The sequence below is a fragment of the Bos mutus genome, chromosome X (assembly GCF_027580195.1).
Source record: "Bos mutus isolate GX-2022 chromosome X, NWIPB_WYAK_1.1, whole genome shotgun sequence".
Lineage (NCBI taxonomy): Eukaryota > Metazoa > Chordata > Mammalia > Artiodactyla > Bovidae > Bos > Bos mutus.
Genome location: NC_091646.1, coordinates 4,214,851 through 4,236,756, shown reverse-complemented (window position 1 = coordinate 4,236,756; position 21,906 = coordinate 4,214,851). Strand labels below are relative to the sequence as shown.

At 37.1% G+C, this 21,906-nt stretch overlaps 1 protein-coding gene across 1 annotated transcript; it reads left to right on the top strand.

Annotated features, from left to right (window-relative positions):
* The first annotated feature begins 18,431 nt into the window (after window positions 1-18,431).
* PRR32 (proline rich 32) lies at window positions 18,432-20,377 on the top strand. The gene is made up of 2 exons (XM_005910822.3): window positions 18,432-18,570; window positions 19,353-20,377. The coding sequence occupies exons 1-2, from the start codon at window positions 18,551-18,553 to the stop codon at window positions 20,218-20,220; spliced, it is 888 nt and encodes a 295-aa protein (XP_005910884.1). The 5' UTR covers window positions 18,432-18,550; the 3' UTR covers window positions 20,221-20,377.
* The last annotated feature ends 1,529 nt before the right edge of the window (window positions 20,378-21,906 follow it).

The window sequence follows — 21,906 nt, the reverse complement described above, 5'->3', positions numbered from 1 at the left end:
AAACAAAGAAATAAGATTTCTCCTGAAAATGTAAGAAGAGTGCATCAAAGAACTTTGCCTGACTAAGTCTTGGTGTTCCTCGGACAGATCTCACAGTCATTCCCAAACATCTGCTGATCTTTGCCATCTGCTTTTGGCTTCTTCACATTGGACTGTTTCCTGATTGCCACCTGCTTGAGCAGCTCATGCTTCAGGCCTCGTCATCCTTTACCAATTCTTGCTGTTCCTCTGGGACCAAGAGTAAGATAGAAGCAATCCTTTGTATTCTTGAGGCATTGCATTTAAACATATTTTTGGCATTTTTCCTTTTCTCAGATTTTCTCTTCATAGTCAACGTGTTTCACATCTCCAACTTAAATATTGAACAATGTTTATTCATAAATGCTAAAGTGAAGATAATAAAGCAATTATAATTAACATGATATTAAACCTGCGATACTACCTGACAAAATCACTGACCCACACCTGCTCATGAAGATGCTGGATTTGCTTCTGTAGTAGAAGGTTAAACACATTTCTTTCTTAGCATTCTTTTTATGCAGTGGAGATGCACTCAGTAAAATGGCATAAAACTAATTGTTGTAAACTAAGAATGAAGCTGTGATCTGGCTATTGTTACCCTGATGGGGAAAATGTGAGCTGTCATGATGGCATTATGTAAAGTTTTTAGTTTTCTCTGCTTTGTACTTTTGACCTTTCCTTTCTTTATGGCAGTATAAGATGATCCAGTCTGATCCTGAACATTTCTTGACCCAGTCTCCATGCAGCTCTGTCTTCAAGGGAACCTGGTTCCCTCATTGAAGAATGATCTTAGAAAACAAGATCTGGATACTACATGTGCTCTTTGCTACTAGCGTGTTATTGCTTCTTCTCATGAGGCAGGAAATGGATGGGCCCTAGGCTGAGCAGCTGAATCTGTCTCCTATAGACAGATACTCCAAGACAAAGATAATGATGGGAGCAAGGAGGAGCTGAGTGCTGCTGGGATAAAAGATAAAGAGATCAAGTATTTATCATTCTCAAAGTCAAGGAGACCTCTCAGAGGACACATGAGGAGAAAGTGGGGTCAAAAGGGAGGGGGTGTCACCCCATAAGGAGGGTTGTGAAGCTTCACATAGGCCTCTGCACTGGAATCTGTCTTGGCTAAAAGATGCACGCTCATATTGGAGAGGGACCTAAGACAGGTCAGGTATGTAAAAATATAATTGGGTGAAAGTAAACAGAGACCCAGAAGAACTGCCCTACTTAAATGATTTAACCACCTCTTACTGTGCTTCTCCTCATTAGGGAGGATGTTCATACCTTTTCTCTTTGGGCATGCATCTTGGTCTTGCTTCTATCTTAACTAAACTGTTTCTCTGTGTGCTCTCCCACTTGTTGTGTTATGTCTCTAATAATAAATCTGTTTTTACAGTTTTTTTCCTCCTTGAGAAATTCATTTTTCAGTGGGGACAAGAGCCAGGGAAACTTTGCTTCTAACCTCTAGCCCCTGGTGGACTGGTGGCCAAGATTCCTGATTTTCACTTGGGCTACTCAGGTTCAATTTCTAGACAGGAAAATAAAGTTTATTCAAGCCACTGCACACTACTGTCTCCTCGAGATCATTCAGTTACAAAGCAAAAAGATATATATGTGGATAATAAACAATATGTATACAAATACCTAAATATGCCTTTAAAACTCCACTCATTTCTACAGTTACTTAAGTCTGCAACTTATTTTCTCACCTCCTCCAGTGAGATCATTTCATATATTTGTAATATAGTTAGCTGGTTTTGTCACTTTCTGCCTTCCACCCTGGGATTTCCTTGACCTCATAAAGGATGTTTTTTAAATATGCATACATTATGTTAACTCCTATGGTTAGAGTTTTGACAAAAAAGTAGTGTCATGAGTTCACACTTACAATATCATATCCAATAGTTCCTCTATTCTCAATAATTTTCTATGCTTCGCCTATTCAATTTTCTCCTCCCTGCAGGCCTCTGGTAACCACTGATTTTTCTGACTACTGTATGTCATATAATGGGAATCAAAAAGTATGTAGCATTCTTAGACTGGTTCCTTTAACTTAAAAATGTGCATTTAGAGTTCATTCATTTTTTTTTTACACTCTATTCTCAATTTTAGGTTTATAAGATCATTTTCTCACCATTAAGTAGCTTATAGAGTTTTGTTTATTTTTTTATTTTAATTAAACTAAGGAAATTCCTTTCTATCCTAGTACACCACTGCTCATAGTGCACAAAAACACTAATAGTTTCATTGTTAATTAATTGAAAAACTAACCTTTTAAATTTTTTATATTATGCCAAAGTCCTGGATGGTGTATATACCTATAGGTATATAACAGCACTTTAAGAGTATTTTAGGAAAATGATTAGTGTTACTAAATGAACTGGGCTTCCCTGGTAGCTCAGCTGGTAAAGAATCTGCCTGCAACGCAGGAGACCCTGGCTCAATTCCAGGGTGGGGAAGTTCCCCTGGAGAAGGGCCAGGCTACCCACTACATTATTCTTGGGCTTCCCTGGTGGCTCAGCTGGTAAAGAATACACCTGCAATGTGGGAGACTTGAGTTCGATCCCTGGGTTGGGAAGATCCCCTGGAGAATGGAAAGGCTACCCACTTCAGTATTCTGGCCTGGAGAATTCCATGGACTGTATAGTCCATGGGGTCACAAAAAGTCGTTCAGACTTTCACTTTCACTTTTCTCTATTCTATGTTGAAACTTTATCAAGAATGGATATTGGATTTGTTCAAATGCTTTTTCTGTGTCAGTTATATGATTACATGATTCTTAAATGCATTGATGTGTTGAATTACATTGATTGATGTTGAAATGTTGAAACAAACTTAAAAAAAAACTAGTAAATTCTAATAAGCATGGTGCAAAATTATTTGTGGACATGCTGGATTTGATTTCCTAATAATTTGCTGAAGATTTTTGCATCTATGCTCATGATAAGTAGCAGTCTATGCATTTTATTTATGTGGTTTATTACAGGTAATGTCTGCCTCATACATCAAGTGAGTTAGGAAATGTTCCCTTTCCTTGTATCATCTGGAAGAGATTGTGGGAAATTGTTATTATTTCTTTCATAGTATTTGGTAGAATTGCTCAATGAAACTGTATAAGATGAAGGCTTTCTTTTTTGGTAATTTATTCATTTTTGATTCAAGTTTCTAATGGATATATGCCTGTTTAAATTATCAATTTTTTCCTTGTGAGCACTGGTAGTTTGTGTCTTTCAAAGAGTAGTTTCAAAGGTTAATTTCATCAAATTATAAAACTAGTGAGCATAAACCTGTACATAGTACTTTTATTTTAATTTTAAGGTATTAGTAATGACTTTATTTTTGATATTATTGTTTTGTGACTACTTTTCTTCTGGGTTAGCTTGGCTAGAGGTTTACCCATTATATTGATCTTTTCAAAGTAGCAGCATTTATTTTCATTGATTTCCTCTATCATGTTCCTGCTTTCAATGTTATTGAAATTCTACAATTTTTATTGTTTCTTTCCTTCTGATTGCTCTAATCTTCAATTCTTCTTATTTCTCTTGCCTCCTAAGGTACAAGATAAGTTTATTGATCTTAGATCAGTCTTCTTTACTAATATATGCATTCAATGCTATAACTTCATGTGTAAGCACTGCTTTAGCTGCATCCTGCAACTTTTGATGTTATGTTTTCATTTAGTTCAAATTATTATTATTTTTATATTGAAGTATAGTTGTTTACAATGTTGTGTTCAAGTACACTAGCTAAAATTATTTTCAATTTCTCCTGAGACATTATTTGATACATATTTCATTTGTTAAATTGATTGAAATATTGAAGTAATGTGTTTAATTTCAAAATATCTGGCAGTATTCTTTTTATGTTTTTGTTATCAATTTATCATTTAATTCTGATATACTCTGAGGACTTTGTGTGATTCATATTCTCTAAAATTTGTTAAAATGAGTATTATGACACAGTACATGATCTTTCTAAATGTTCCTTGTGAGCTTAAAAAGAATATTATGCTAGTGTTAGTTGGAGTATACTGTGTGTGTGTGTGTGTGTGTGCGCGCGCGCGTGTGCATGCTCAGATGCTCAGTCGTGTCTGACTCTTTGCAACTCCATGGACTGGATCCCACTAGGCTTCTCTGTCCATGGGATTTTCCAGGCAAGAATCCTAGAGTGGGTTGCCATTTCCTACTCCACGGGATCTTCCTGACCCAAGGATTGAACTCACATCTATTGTGTCTCCAGTATTGGCAGGTGGATTCTTTTCAGGTCAACTGTATGCTTACTGATGTTATGCTTGCTTGATTTATCAGTTACTGAAAGAGTGCTGCTTAAGTTCCCCGCTATAACAATGAATTTGTCTATTTTTTATTGCAGTTCTATGAATTAATCTTCATATATTTTCATGCTCTGTTAGATGTGTACACATTATGGCTTGCTATTTGGGGGCAAGTTGACCCCTTATCATCATGTAATTCCATCTTTATCCTTAATAATTTTATTTTTTGTTAAGTGTACTTTGTTTGAAATTAATATAAGGAGCCTAATTTCTTTCATTTATTGTTACCACTATACATGACATGAGCCTTCCTCTCTTTTCATCCAAAAGCAATTTCAATTCTATACTAAAATAAACTCACATATATACATACACAGGCTTTGTACAACAATTTTCATAACACATTTATTAATAATAGCCCCCAGATGGAAGCAACCCCAAGGTCCATCAACAGAAGAATTGATTAACAACACATGTTACTTCCATATTATGAGAAACTATTCAGCAATAAAAAGGAATGTACTAATAAAATGAGCATTAGTTTGGATAAGTCTTAAAAACAAAGAAATTAGGCATAAAGGAGTGCATACCTAATGATTACATTTAAATAATATTTTAGTGATGGCAAAGTGGTCTTCAATGATAGAAATTAGAAAGCAGCTGCCTCTGAGTGGAGGGAGAATAAGCTGGAAAGGGACATGAAAGAAACTTCTGGAATGATGAAAATGTTCCTCTACATTTTGTTTTAGATGGTGATTACATAGATGTATACAACTGTCAAAACATCAAATGGAATGCTAAAGATGTATTTTAAGATCTCAGTAAAAAGTTCAGCTTCTGTAAATATATTTGTGCATTTTCTAAATGTGAAAGGTAAATAGTGAATTAAGCATGCTGTAAGACAAAAAAGAAAGAGAAAGAACAAAAGAGAATTTAAAAATAAAAAGAGAAAGAGTCAAACTGTTTATCATGTAGGATATTAGTTGAAGAATCAAGTAAGCAGTTTGTCAAACAGTAGATAGACATATTTTTGGTGGGATGACTAGAAAATAATATTTTAATTTCTTGTTCATCTGTGAGAGAAATATGAATCTTTTGCCTGAGTTTGTTCAGAGAGTTCACAAGAGTTAACTTACTGTCATTCATCAGGTCTTACCCATCAGAATGCACTATTTAGCAGTTTTATTGGCAAAAGATTATTCACTAAGTACTATATTTAGCTTAAGTGTGTTCATCAAAAGTTTTATATGGGGAGATTATGGGTAGCACTTTGATAATAATTAACTGTTTGTCTTTTCTCTCTTGATAATAGAGAGACACATATCTTTTTAGTTCAGTCCATTCAGGCTGCTATAACAAAATACTGTAGATTATGTGGCTCATAAACAGCAAACATTTACTTCTCACAGTTTTGGAGGCTGGAAGTCCAAAAGCAAGGTGCTGAGTGTGATGGAGTTCTGATGAGGCTGCTCCATTAAGTTGAAGACTGCCAAGTTTTCACTATGTCCTCACATGGTGTAAGGGATGAGCTAGATCTCTGAGACCTCTTTTATAAGGGCACTAATCCCTCTCATGATGACCTAATCACTTTCCAAAGATCCCACCTTCTAATACCATTACCATGGGTGTTAGGTCTTCAGCATATGAATTAGGGAGGGACATAAACATTTATATTGTAACACTTTCTCATTTTGGAGACAGAACTAAAGTCCAAATCTATCAATAAGCTATATTAAAGATGTTAATGGACTAGGTAACAGGCTTACAACAAACATGGTCTGAATAGCAGTATACCTAATTTCATCTGATAATGAACCCTATGAATTTTGAATTCAGCTTCTAGAATCATAAAAACAGAAAGATGACTATATTAAATTCCTTCATTTTATAGACAGGGAAATCAAGTTTAGAGGGATAAAATGGCTCATTCCAATTTACATGAAAGAGTTAGTAGCATAACTAAGACTAGAACATACTCCCTCTTCTCTAAGTCCATTTTTTCTAATCAATTTTTGATATAACTCAAATTGGCATACTGCCTTTTTCACATAGTGCATTTTATAAAGCTTCCCTGGTGGTTCAATCAGTAGTCTGCCTGTAATGTAGGAGACCTGGTTTCAAACCCGGGTTGGGAAGACCCCTTGCAGAAGGAAATGGTAACCCACTCCAGTATTCTTGCCTGGATACACCCAGTGATGACTTAATGTTGAGAAATCAATTATGATTGATTAGAGAGAAGGAAGGGTAGCTCACCTTTGTTGAGGGGAAAACAAGAGCAGAAAAACAGAAAAAGCTTCATTAGAATAAAACAGTAAGAAATTAAGCATAATGAAATCCTTCCAACTAGATCAGTTTAGATTCTAACCCAGTCTCATCACTATGTCTGAATGATCATTACTTCTCAGTCTAGAAAATGATCTATATCCCCAATAAGAAACATTCAAAAGAGAAAGATAATGTCAATTTATAAGAAAACAAATTCTTCAACTCCATTTTGTAATCTGTGTACCTTGTCAGAATCCTTATTTTGATAGATAATTTTCTCTGATTTTTTTTAAACTTTATATTCTCTATTCCATACTATTCATTTCTTTAGGATTGGGACATAGAGAATGTTCTAAAATGTTCTAAGGTGTTCTCCTCAAGATATCCACCCACAGTTGTTGATAGCTAACACTCCCAAATTCTCAATAACAAAAACAAATGCTATTCTCATAGCTATATTAATTACATTAATCTGGGAACCCTCTTCCTAAATGATATAACAAGTATATTGAATAATTATTATTTACCAGGCACAGTGCTAGGTATTTTACAGGCATTATTTTATTTAATTCTCACAACAATCTCATAAAGTTAGCAATATTATTATCCTTATTTTATAGGTGAAGAAGCTGACATTCAAGGAAGATAAATAACCTAGCTAAGGGCACATAGGTAATTCCTGAGCCATTACTCTTAACCATTACGTTCAGACATGGTAAGTGAAAATTTCAACAGCTTCCTACCTAGATAAATTAGAACATTTCTGCTTTTATCTTTTGCTTGCTAGAATATTAATTACAACTGGTAATTCCCATGATTCTAATCATTTAGTTAAAGGTGTTCTTCTTTTCTACTTGCCTCTTTTAAAAAGGGAAGAATTGATAAGTAGCATTAAAAAGGGGATTGGAAATACCAAATGTTATCTAAAATCACATCTAGAATTCACAATTAGTAAAACAACATCACAGTATTAGCTGGAGTTCCATCATAAATAAAATGTCAATAGATCAGAAATTGGAAAAATTAGGTGGTTATAAATTGCTTCTTCATAGTACTTGTCATCAGTTTGACCTTCTGGCAGTTGTCAGTTCTCCCTTTGTGATTCAGTAGCTTTTACAGAGTTGTTTTAAATTTCAGAATAAAACAAAACATATAAACAACAGAATAAACATTTATGGAGCTTGGCCTTTGACCAGACATTATTTTTTGTCTCCTGCAAAAGTCTCAGAAGATAGACATTTGACATTTTCTCTTTGAGTAGAGGCTGCTTTCCTCTGTGCTTCTTATCATTTTCTCTCACTACCTTCTATATCCTATCTGATCTTACACATAACAGAAAGCAAAAGATAGGTGCATATTTAGAACAGAAGGGTTAGAACAAAGCGAGAGCTTTACAACTGAATATCGCCTTTCATTTACCTTTCATCTTCTTCCTTCTCTTGCACTTGCACATGATGTAGTATGAGCTATTTAAAGTCAGTGGCACCTTTTTCAAAATAATCTTCAATAGATGTGTGTGCAGGAGTGAGCAGTTCCAGAGACTTTGGTTAAAAGCATGTTTTCAGCAAAAATGACAATAGATTTGTGTTCTCTGACTTGCAAGCATGGAAGGTCTTTATCAGCAGACTTTGTAATTCTGGAGAATGCAGTTATAGCCCAATAATAGTATACCATACATTATTTCACATTCTCCAAAGAAGAATTCTTAAGATGTCTTTTGTTTGGTCAAATAATAATCTTGGCATAATCTCCTTTAGTATGTTTAACTTTTTAGACACTAAGTGTTTAGTTTTTATTTCGCATCACTGCTTCTGGGTTCTGAAATTAACTAAGTATGTATGTAAAACATATACCTAACAACAAACCAACCAATGGTGAGGTACTTAACCAAAGATAGGTGCCCTTTAACTATTTGACAGATATATGGAATATATCTATTATATGTTAATTCACGTATTAAGCTCACAGGGATGAAATGTAATGGCACACTTGCTTAAAAAATTCTCTTTGCTCCTTTTAAGTTTCGAAGACTATAGCATTGGTTTTGTCATCAGGTAATTGCTATGCAATGAATTTATATATAAATTACATTCAGTTCAGTTCAGTTGCTCAGTCATGTCCAACTCTTTGCGACCCCATAAATCGCAGCACGCCAGGCCTCCTTGTCCATCACCAACTCCGAAGTTACCCAAACTCGTGTCCATTGAGTCGGTGATGCCATCCAACCATCTCATCCTCTGTTGTCCCCTTCTCCTCCCACCCTCAATCTTTCCCAGCATCAGGGTCTTTTCAAATGCGTCAGCTCTTATAAATTACATTACATTCCCCAAAATCTTTAATTTTGCACTGTAATTTTTTTTATAACAGAAAGTTGAGTAGCATCATCTATGAATTCATCTAAGCCACCAGGAAGAAAAGGCTTTGCTAATGTATATTACATCTTAGCTTGGATTTGGAAGGTAGTTCAGAGTAGAAAATGTAGCTTCTGTTAGCAAATAATAGGGTGTTTGACATAATGAATACTGAGAACCCTATACCGGTGATTCCAAATCTCTCTCCTGTGAGTGATCCAAAGCATAAGACTAAACAAATATAATTAGGTTTTGCTGAGTAAAGTTATTATTTGTTTAAATGTTGTAATCTTCTTACTAAATATAATCTGAAACTTAATTTGATGACAAGTAGTAAATATTGAAAAGCAGTGTGAACTTTCGTAAAATGTATCTGGTATGCAACCCCCTTTGATATTTTTTATATTTTCATAATTAAAACTTACTTCCCCTACTGTTTCCCCAAGTCTCCTAAAATCACAGTGAAAATTTCTTGGAAATACAAGGTGGACACAGCAGAAAATTAAACTTGTTATTTTAATCTTATAGAAATCAAACAATTGTGTGATAGAATGCATAGTAGATGCATACAAAGAAATTGTCTTCTTTTAACTGGGTAGCCAAGATCTTTGGGAAAATCTTTCTAGAACATTCACAACAAAGCTGAAAGGATCTAAATATAGTCATGGAGGATATTTTTGTCTCCAGTATAAAAGTCTGATGAATTTAGTAAAAACAGAAACAACTGCTTTTATGTACTGCTGATATAATACAAAATGTCATCAGAGGAGAATTTAAAGCAAATTGCAAGTCACTGTCAGCACTGAATAGAGAAAAGACTTTGGTTTCTTTCCAGAGCAGTTGGAAAACCTCCCAGTGGTCCTACAAAGCTGTAAGCACAAGCAATCCAGCAACTGGACATTCCATATGTAATGTTAGCTGAAGCTCCCTAGAGGCACTTGAGTCTCAGTACATAGCCTTCAGTCCAAAATAATCTGACCAGTTAAAAATACATAAAACAGAGTCCCCCCCACACACAAAAGGGAAGAAGAAAACAACCAAAGAAAAAATACCCAGAGGCATATAAAAATGAGGTGGCTTCACAGAGTGAAAACAAAAGGAAAATATGATTTTGAAGCCATGCAACGGTAACAATTCTCTATATGGTCTTAGCCAAAGGCCAAAGGTGAGTAAAAGGTCTGTGACAATTATCTGGGTTAATTTCACTGGAAAAACAACTCCTTAATTTCTAAGACCCTGAGGCAAAAGTTTCAGCTTATTTTAAGCTCAAACAGTCTGGATATTACTTTAGATCTCTGATATATTTTTGTTTTAGAATAATGTTGCTGCTTAGTAAAATCACGTTCTTTAAAAAAAAAAAAATACAGAAAGATAAGGAATGAAAACAAAAATCCCCTGAAATTCTATCTGTAGTAGGTTTCAGGAATGAATTTGATTTGGGAGCCTTTTTTTCCCGTTCAAATCTCATTCATCCCTCAAAGTAGAGCTGTGGTTCTACCTCTTCTGAGCCCACTGTGATTAGACTGTTTACCTCTCACACATCTTTGCTTTTGATTAGGTTCTAAAAAAAAATATGGAAACATTCCACAGTTAGATATTCACCTGTTACAATTTACTTTTATTTTCCCTAAATGACAATAAGCTGCTCAAGTCAGAACATATTTGTATCTCATTTACAGTAGCTTATATAGTATTGTTAATACAGGAGACATTCAATGAGTCAAGAATTTTTAACTTGTTTTGTACTGATTTCTATCTGAAGGATTTATCAGAAGAGACCAAAAAAAGAATCTGAATCTTTTAATCAGGTTTGCAATTTCCTTGAGGCTTGGTAGCAACTTCATCATTTATATTAACTGATGCACATTTTAAAACTTTGGTTAAATAGGACATAAATCCTAAAACCTTTTGGTCTAGTACCACTTAATACTCTTAAAAACTATTCAGGACTCCAAAGAGATTTTGTTTGGGTGGGTTAAATCTACCAATAATTACCATATTAGAAATTAAAACTGAAGAAGTTTTAAAACACAGGATATAGAAGCACATATTTCATTAATCTCAAAGGAATGACATCACGTATCATGCAGCCTTTGGAAAACTCCACTGTACACTCGTGAGAGAATGAGAGTGAAAAAAGCAGATAATGTCTTCATATAATGATGAAAGGGCTTCCTATGTAGCACTGGTGGTAAAGAACTTGCTTGCAGTGCAGGAGACATAAGAGATGCAGGTTCAATCCCTAGGTCAGGAAGATCGCCTGGATGAAGGCATGGCAACCCACTCCAGTATTCTTGTCTGGTGAATCCCATGGACAGATGAGTCCGTAGGAGTGCAAAGAGTCAGACATGACTGAAATGACTTAATACAGCACACGCACATATAATGATGAAAATATTTTGACCTCGTGGACTTTGGGGAAGGATCTTGGGGACCTCAATTTTCCCCAGACCACCCTTTCAGAACTGCTGCTCTAGATGAACTAAACTCAACACATTTGTTTGAAACTAATTGAAGTATTTGGAGGTTTATGAATCAAAAAGGAACTGAAGGCATAGGGTATGGTCAAAAGGGTATTTTGCTCAAGTGCTCCTGTAGGCAGTTGGTTAGACCTAGAAGATACGAGTATCCACTTAAAGGCTGGATTTGTCCTTAAAAAGCTAGACTTCAAGGTTAAAAGGCCATCTAGTCAGTATTTCTCTATTGTAATCCAAAGACCTCCACATCAGAATCATTAAGGATTTAAACTGCAGATAACTGGACCTCACTACAGATCAACTGAATCAGAATCCTAGAGGTGGAGACTGGAAACTTGCTATTTTAATAAGATCCCCAGATGAATCTGTTACTCAGTAAAATTTAGAAACCACAGACAAATAAGTCAACAGGTCACCCAGACTATGCAACAACCCATACTTCCACTGGCTCTGGTTCGGCCATTTGCAGAATCACCCAGTACCTCCGGAAGGACTCATTACTTTGATTCAGATACTACTATCGGGCTGTAGAAACTTTAATACCTGAGTGAGATCCCTCCATTATTTTTTAGTAATCTTAGAAGAGACACTTTCCCATTACCTGGCCCTCCAGAATTGGATCTTTTTTTCTAATGAACTCTCCCCCTAAGAAGAGTATCCACATATCAGTACATTTCTTTGAAAGCTGGAAGTGGAGGATCTGAAATACTTCAAAAATAAAGGCAAATAGATAGCTCTTGAGCACTTGTGATTAACCAGGATCTTTGAACACACACTTATATTGGCAACAGGCAGACAGCATAATTCAGGCAAGATTTTAAAGTGGTATCTAGAGATGGACTTCATTATTATTTTGATTTTGAGTTTCATCAGCAAATTTTCCTGCACACTGAATTATAATCAGTCTATGAAAATGTTACATTTTCTCCAGCAGGCTCTTTATTTGACCACTTGAGGGGTGTGTGTGTGTGTGTGTGCGTGTGTGTGTGGCTGTGGTAGGGGTGAGGGTGGGGTGCAACTACTAGAGTGGGGGAAAAAAGTGAATTTTTTGTCTAAAGTAGTAAATCGCTCAGAGAATCAATCAATCAAATCTGCACTATCAGGAAACCAAACAATCTTCTTTTTGTTAAGACTTTTCATTCTAATCATCACAGGGGCTTTCAATGGCTCCTGGTGTGCAATACAAGATTCTGAAGTTCAATTAAACATATAGTCAAATACAAAAATGAAGACTCTTTATTCTAACACAGCTACTGCATTAAATACAACAATGCGTGAGATTCATGTATCACCATTTGAAAAGTTGAAAGCATTATACACCGTGGAGATTTTTTTTTTTTAATTGTGGTTAATCCTCTCCACCTTAATGATTCAGGAAATGAAAAATGGCCTTACGGGTAGATGAAATAGGTGACTATTTACACAGTGATATTTAAAATGTGTCTCCAGAGTCTTCTTTCCCTGAAATATCACCCATGGTTATATCAGCCTACATATATAAAGTGATTTGGGGCTTCCCAGGTGGTGCTAGTGGTAAGGAACCCCGTGCCAAAGACATGAGAGATGTAGGTTTGATCCCTGGGATGGGAAGATCCTCTGGAGGAGGGCATGCAACCCACTCTAGTATTGTTGCCTCTATCCCATGGATAGAGGAGCCTGGCAGGCTACAGTCCATAGGATCACACAAAGTCAGTCAGACACGACTGAAGTGACTTAGCACTCACAGATGTAAAGTGATTTATACATTGCAAAACAATTTCATATAATTATCAAATTAATTTTCTCAACAGCCCTGAAATAGCTAAGAGGTCTCATCATCCTCATTTTACATATGTGAAAACTGAGTCAAATATGCACAAAGAAAGAGATTATATTTTAGTCACTTAGTTTGTAACAGTTACTTTTCACATCTGACTTAATATAATTCTCTTTATAATCCCACTTTACAAATGAGGAGAATGAAGTTCAGGGAAGTTAAGCAACCTGCCCAAGGTCACAAAGCCAATAAGTAGCAAAGCTGAGATTTCAACCCAAGTCTGTGTTCCTCTGATTTCAGAGCCAAAGCCTTTCACAGGTTGGCACATATGATTCATTTTTAATAAAGCTTGATAAAATGTTTTCAGCATGGATTTACATAGTCTTAATTATAAGCAGAAAGAAATTAATCTAAAATAGCTTTTGCTTTTTAAACCGAGTACTCAAGAAATTAAGTATGCCTTCAATTTGTTTGCATATATATTTATGTGTGTGTATTTATAAACTTATGGTCTAATGGGTTACTGCAAAGCAACGTTTTTCATTAACTTTCCTCATTTTACTTATTAGTCCATGTTTATATCTTAAATTTATAATATATACCAAGGTGAACATAAAATGCATTAATTTTACTTTTTAAGCAATATATTTTCCTAATTCATAAAGGTATTCTCCAGAGTTATCATTAATAATAGCTCACTTGTACAACTCTACCCTCCCAACACCCCACTTCACTCAACACACTCACACCCACCCACCCCATACACGCACACAATTAACTCTGTTTTCACACTTGCTCCAATACTAGAAACCAGATGACTTAACCATGATTATAAGCTCAGTCCCACCACACCTTACTGCCATAGAAATAGTATGAGTAACCCTATATCTGCAATTTGAGAACTCAAAATCAATATAATTTTAACACTGGTAATACTATTAAAATGAATTCATTAATAATAGTCACTCAGTGCTGTCCTATAGCTAAGTTCTTTTCTCTGTCACCAACCTCAATCGCTCCATGAAAGGCTTTTCAGTCATCATCCTTCTGCTGAACTACCAGCAGATATGTAATCTTCAATTGTTTGCTGCATTTCTGCATGGACTGCATTTCTGAGATGTATTGCGATTTGGATGATTTCTTCATTGTGGAACTATATTAGGATGGATGTCAGTACGTATATCTGTTAAATAAACTAAACTCTGATCCAGTACACATGTTTTGATCTGAGCCACTTATGTGATGCACATACAGCTATAGTCCTGAGGCCGTGTGGTTGAATGAAAGAAATAGGGGTTCTGGTGTCAGTTTGCCTGTGTCTCAATATTGTCTGCTGTTTACTAGCTTTGTTGTTGTTGTTGTTCAGTTGCTCAGTTATGTCTGACTCCTTGGGATGGACTGCAGCACACCTGGCTCCTCTGTCCTTCACCATCTCCCGGACCTTGGAAACAACTACTTTAACTTCTCCAGCTGTCTTTATCCTCATCTATAAAATGGATACGATAATAGTAACTGTCTTAAAAACTTGTGACTATTAAATGAGACAAAATATATCAAATATCTGGCACAGAGTAAGTAGTAGAAAAATCTGTTTCTTTTTCCTTCCTCATATTTTCTCATCTGGCATGCCCTACTGTTATTTAATTTCTAATTCTGACTCTCAGGATATCAAGAAAAATTAGAGTGATCTATGTTGAAGGAATTTCTGATAGCTTCTGATTTCTACAAGACAATAACTTGTTTTGGAGTCATTGCCATAAATGACGTGTTTTAAAACAATTTTTTTTAGAAGTCTGGAGCAAAGAACTTGGGAAAAGCAATAATAGCCTATTGATCTTCATACAAATAGGTCCAACAGTGAGGCATGCACTGTCAGTTGCTTTTGCCAGTATGGGTAGTGACATAATCTCATTATCACCTGTTCACCCTTGTCACTTACCACACAGAGTTTGCAGGACAGCTGGGGGCAGAGAGGACAGGAGTACTGCTTATAGTTACGCAACTGAATAATTCTGTCTGGCCCATTCTAGGGTAGTGCCATGCCTTCATTAATCTCATGCTTATTAATACACTGAATTAAATAGCAACAGATCCCTAAAAGTATGTGGTCTATCTTCTTGAAGTACTTTTAGACATCCTAAACTGAGAGCTTTCCACAGGCATAGCTACATTATATTTTGAAAGGGAGTTCATGGATGGCATCTTTTGACAACTGTCTCCCCAGAGATCAGCATGACAATCTCTTCATCACCTCCTTATTAGTCTGATGGAAAAAGAGAAAATCATCCTTATGTTTCCATCTCCTGGATTCTTTTTCTAGTGAGAGAGAAATGATGAATTTTAAATGATACTCTGTCTGCACTTACACATCTGTGAAATTTCTTTGAAAACAACCAGCAACGTCATTTTGGCAGGACAACCACATTTTTAATGACCTCATAATTGCTGGACAGAAGTAAATATATCCTTGTATGGTTCTCACTTATCATTTCAATAAAGTCCTCAAAATCTTTTGAGAGATATGTGAGTAATATCTAGAGTTGTCTCATGAAATCAGAGGTGATGGGTAATGAAAGGCATTTAGAACTTAGCCACTTTCACAACTAAGTTACTTTCTGGCAAATCTTCAACTTTCATTACCCATTTTTCCCTCCCCAAAACAGTTATTTAAAAAAACCAAATACGTATGTATGTACTGGAGTAGGTTGCCATTTCCTTCTCCAGAGGATCTTCCCGACCCAGGGATCGAACCCAGGTCTCCTGCATTGCCGGCAGACGCTTTACCTCTGAGCCACCAGGTAAGCCTATATATATATACATATATATATATATATATATATGTATATATATATTTACATACACACACACATACATACACTTTATTATTTCATTCTCAGAGCTCAGTGGATAACTAAAGTAGCCTAACAGCTTTGTGTCAAAGAGTCAGTTTTGAGATGATTCCTATTTTGCCTTTATAAAACCTGAGTGCCTTCAAATATTCCCTGCTGGTACAACTTTACTAATTATCTGGATGATCTTACTATCTTTAGAGGGTCCAATTGGCTCTTTATATTTATATTTCTGCCAAATATGAGCCCAGTTTGGATTAAAAGTAAACTACAAAATTCCAAATTTTCCCTTTCATTCCTACTTCCATGCCTGTTCTTGGCGTGGAATACCATCTCCTCCTCTGCCCTTGTATAATGTACACACCCTTCAAAACACAACTCAAACCCCAATACCACATGAACTATTTCACAACTACTTTTACCTAAAATTAGTTTCTTCTTCTGAATTTCCATTGTGGAAAATGACAGCTAATAGTCTGCATCTATTCTTTTTTTATTGCATTCTTCTTACATAGATGTTTTTCTCTCTCCGCAGAAAGTTTGAATATTCCTTGAAGTCACTACCAATTTTGTATTTAACTTTTGTTGTATAATCCACACTAAACCAAATAGTGAATGCATGCAGAAGGTATTCAATAAACATTCATTGTATAAAAGCAAATAAGTTGCAAGGCAAAAATCTGAGCTAGAATCCATAAATATATAATACCTATTATGGTTTGTGACAATTCTAAGGTGCCATTGGTTTTATCACTATGCCCAGCTATTTGGCGTCTATATTACATTTCATTCTCATGTAATCCAATTAAGGTGATATTTTACTAAATAGGCATTTTTAGGTAAAAACAGCCAATGATTGCAATATTTTGATAATAATAAAAGGATTTCCTGTGGATTCCTTGCTATTATTCAGAAAAAAATGCAAGCTCTCAAACATAAACTATATAAATATGACTTACCAACTATTAGCAGGCATTAGCTCAAGTTTCATTACTCCCACTGATCTGGGAAGTGTTAAAAGGGCTTTAACGCTCTATCACAATTATATTGCTAATAATAAGTTTTCTTTTATATAAGGACAAGGAAACAATAAGCTAAAGAAAAACAGAAACAGAATCTGGGGAATCAAGCTTTCTTAACAGTGAACCATGCTAGGCAAGTGAACAGATTCCTCTGGGAGAAGTTTTGGAAACATGCTGCTTTCATCTTTCAATGAGATAAAGAAAACTCAATAGTGTATAGACAGGGACAAGGTGCCCTGGCAGGAAGGTGTGGACTTAGAGACTCAAAATTTCTATTATGAGTTTGTTGCTTCCCAGAAGTGACTGTTAGTAGCAGTGCATACATACACATGCATGCACACATACATTCCACAGATAATTGAAACATATGCAAGCACACACACACACACACATGTGTTATTGTTGGAATGCAGCAGCATATACAGCAGATTCTGATATTTGGAATAAAGAAAGTTATTTTAAGATCTTTGAAGCCTAGTTAGAACAGCACAAATCTTAGGTGAATTTAAGTAAGTGGGCCAAGTTTGGGGCTTTATCTTAAAGCAAGATTAGTACTTTTAGATGAGGGGAAGGTCATCATAATTTCAGAGCAATTAATCTGTAGATCATTGGCAGAAAATAAAAGCTGAGAAAATATTCTTGCTTAAGGTAGGAAGGGGGATGAAATTTAGGCCAGAAGAACAGAAAGTACATTATGCAAAAAAAGTTATAAGGCAAAAATCTGAGCTAATATTTGTAAATTGATGCTATCTGTTATGACTTTTATCTCCCCTTTCACTTGCAGACAAGTTTCCAGAGCTCTAGTCTGGGAAATATGTCTACACATACACACAAACACACACATACACCATACTGAGCCAATAAACTGAAAGTTAGGATAAAGGGAATAACTGAAAGTTGAGGAACTAAAAACTAAAAGCCTATACGATTCTTAGAGGAATTTCTTATAGCGTTCCTCTTGTTTCATCTTCACAAGAAAACTCAGATTGCAAAGCAATTTATCCCCCCCACCCTCCATTCTTCTCCAAGTTAATAGTGGAAATTTAAATTACAAGATTAGACATGGTACTCTACTCAGTGCTTGTCATTTCAACCTGGAAGAAGAGATGTGATGACTACCTTTTCTAAATAAAACTTCAGAAAGAATTCTTAACAAAAGGCCATGCCACCATGAGTCTTCTAAAATCATCTTGCAATGTGTTTCCATCTGGGCTGCAACAGGGTTAAAGCAGGGAATGCCCTTAAGTTCATCTACTACTGTGCGAAAAGGAATCATACATTTAGCTTTAGAGGAGTGTCACAGAATTCTCCCCTCCTCCTCTTCCCATCTCCCTTTCTCCCTCCCTTCCCTAGCAATTGGTAACCTCAGAAAGAGGACTCCAAATCTAGAAAGAACCAGTTGGTTCCCAGCTTCATTCGACCTGCCAAGCTGCTCTAAGGAAGAAGCACCAGTCATTTCTCCAGACTGAGCTGGTCTGCGTGGGCATTCAGCTGGTTTTCTCCATCACTTCAAGAAGGCTTTCCTGATCAAATTCCTCCATGGCTTGCATTGAAAATGTGTAAGTACAAAACTGGGTGCAATTGTTTAATTTGAAGTCAAAAGGCAGTTTGAATTGTTTTCCTGTGTTAAGAGTGACAGGGCCAAGTGGGTTGCTGGGGATGTAGAAAGGGATCCCAGACAAAAGCGTGAAAGATATAAATTCAGGTACTAAGAACACTGGAGTTTTAAATGTAATTTTGAAACAAAAAAATTGCAAATCCTTAGTCTAAAGTTTGGTGTTTAAATATAAAGAAATTCTTACTCTGGGGTGTGGTGTGGGTTGAATGAAAGAAAATTTTAACACAAGAGGTATAAATGTTGAATGATGCTTCATGAAAGAGAAACAAACGGAAGTGTCTGTTAACATAACTAAGCTTTCTTAGACTTATGTGGAAGAAAAAAAAAAAAAAGTTTTCCCTCATAAGACTTTCCAGAGCACTCCTGTCAGAATCTAAATGATGGGTTTTAGTGGATCATATATCCTGCTTTGACGGAAAGGACTGGTGTTTCCTCAGCTTCCTGGTGTTTATCCAGCCTTGAGGAGGTGGGAATATAGGGAACGGGGTGGAGCCACAGGTCAGCCATAAAGGGAAACCCCAAAGCCTGAATCTCAAAAGGCCGCCTGATGAAGGGCAAGTGAATTGAACAAGTGTTTGCTGACTACACCCGGGAGGAGATCAGGCTCTCCCTTTCCCACGGTATATTTCATTCCCCAGCGAGTTCGATCCATCACGTATTTCAGATATTTTCTGGTCACCACATTGTCATTTTTATTAACTGATTGATTTCTGTTTTGGCAAGCCTTGGAGGGCACGCCCCTTCACCCACAGCAGTAGCTGCAGCTGAAAACGGGAACCGGGAGCCGAGGCCCAGCCTGCCCTTCCAGTGCCCGAAGGATGATGCAGGGTCCTGGGGCCACCCTGGAGTCCCGCTGAGACCGCCCTTCAAGGTGCTGAGCGATCTGGCAAGAGAGCGACTGGAGCGCCCCTCAGAGAGAACAGGATCTTGCATTCCTGTCGATGGCTCGAGAGCTCTCAAACCCCCGTATGGGCCACCACCTGCTGTTGCGGAAGAGCCCCTAGCAACAGGAGAAGTAAATAGCTCTGAGGGACCGGCAGGCTGGAGGCAGAGCGGGCAAGATTCTATTAACAACGTGTCCCAGGAATTCTCTGGCAGCCCTCCCGCACTGATGGTGGGGGGAACAAAGGTCAGCAATGGGGGCACTGAGAGAGGTGGCAGCAATGCAGGGTTATATGTGGCTTTGCCACGGGGTCAAGGATTCTTTCCATCCAGGGGCCCTCAAGTAAGAGGCCCTACACACATCTCGACCCTTAGATCGGGGATAATGATGGAGTTGCCTCCAGGAAGCACGAGAGTGACGGGAAAGGAGAGGTTGGCTCGTGTTTCTTTCCCACTGGGAGGCCCGCGGCACCCTGTGAAGAACTGGCCAAGGCCTATGCCCTTGGCCTCCAGCACTACAGGTTTAGGTTCCCGCACTACTGCTCATTGCTTTATTCCTCCTCGACCTCCGAGTTTCAATCCGTTTCTGGCTATGCCTATGGCTTTTGCTCCTCCCCCAATATTTGGTCCTCCACTGCCTTCCTGTTTTGCCGATTTCCCTTCTTGGGGAATGCCTGCTCCTGCATCCTCAAATAGAGAGAACAACTGATAGCAGAAAAAAAGAAAAAAAAGGAAGGAGGGGAAAAAATGTTGGAAAAAAATTGATGAAAGTTACTCATTTAAGCTTTTATATTTGAAACCCTCTACCCTCTTTACAGGCACTAATGTGCCTTACATACTTGGAAATTCAATAAAGATTCTAAACTTTGAAATACTGTGAATTATTTTTCAAAATGCCACTCTGGGAGCCAAAGCCTTGGATTTCGTTTTCACCTTTTAAGGAAATGAAAGCAGTTATGTGCCAGTGTTTTCTAAATAGCTTAGTTGAATCCCCACCACTAACTTGCAGCTGTGACTATGGGAGAAGGTGGTTGGGTTCTTGTTAGACTTGGCCAAGTCTGGAGCAGATAATTCCTACCCACCTAAAGCTATGGGGGTTGCTCAGTGTAGAATGGGTAAATGAAGATAAGGTCCAAAAGGTAGACCCAAGTCCAGATAATAGAGAAAAATGCACAAATGCTAAAAGATAAGACTGAGGTGAAAATAATGGGGCCAACATTTCATTGGAAGAGTTCTACATCATTGCTTCAAGCATGAACCAGTGTTTGTCTCTCAACATTTCACCAGTGCAAGTACATAGTATAGATAGGGCTGGCTTGATAGAAGTCCAGGCACAAGATGAAAGCAAGCTGAGCCCTTCACCCATTCTTCTGAACTATATATTCAGAACTTTTAAAGGCAAATGAAAATGTTTCACTTCTATGGAATTATTTTCTCTGATGCTACAATGTTTATACTCTTCATAATGCATTACAACATCCCATTATCATGATGGCTCCGAGATTATCAAAAGCCCAGATGGGAGCTTCTTCAAGTTCAAGTGGCAAAGATATGGGCACAGCATGCAGGGAGGAAGGATGGCCGTCCTGACCTCTATACAATGTCATTCAGGCATTGGTCCTAAACATACTGCCACTGTCTCTGAAGAAACACTAAATTAGAAATATCTGTAGAGTATGATTCTTCCAATAAGTATTTGTTATGCACAAAGCTGATGATGGAGGTGATGTAAGCAGTCAGTTAAAGGCTGTCAAAATCCACAGACACCTAAAGTGTTCAAAGTGTTGCTCAGTCATGTCCAACTCTGTGATCACATGGACTGCAGCCCTCGGGGCTCCTCTGTCCATGGGATTTCCCAGGCAAGAATACTGGAGTAGGTTGCCATTTCCTTCTCCAGCAGATCTTCCTGACCCAGGGATCGAACCCAGGCCTCCTAAATTGCAGGTGGATTATTTACACCTGAGCCACCAGGAAGCCTAAAAAGACACCTAACCTATAATCAAAACCATTAATGTGTTCTTCACACCAATAGGGGGTTCTTCACCACTCTGAGGAAAAGGGCTCATGAATCCATGAAGTTTCTTTTCTCCATTTGTTTCACAATGGATTGTTCTAAATGTCCAGGTGGTAGTGCAAGGCTTAAAGGAGCATTTGGATAGCTCTTGCTAAGATTCCCCTCACTTTGTACATCCAGAAGCTGGCACAGTTCCATCAATTCACTGTGGTGGGTTGAGCAAAAGTATTCAGCAAATCATTTGACAGCTGCTCACTCTGAGGTAGCTGAGTCCCAGCGTACTAAACACTTATTGGATTTTCGGCCTTAATGAACAGAAGAGTTGGGCATGCTTAGAGTCCTCAAAAATATCTTTTGAGTCAAATGTTAAAAGATATTTTG

What these genes read in the sequence shown, in the direction of transcription:
- PRR32 (XM_005910822.3), top strand. Translation starts at nt 18,551, where the DNA reads ATGGCTTGCATTGAAAATGT. An exon ending in ATGGCTTGCATTGAAAATGT is followed by an intron (nt 18,571 to 19,352) that starts GTAAGTACAAAA and finishes TGTTTTGGCAAG; the next exon opens with CCTTGGAGGGCACGCCCCTT.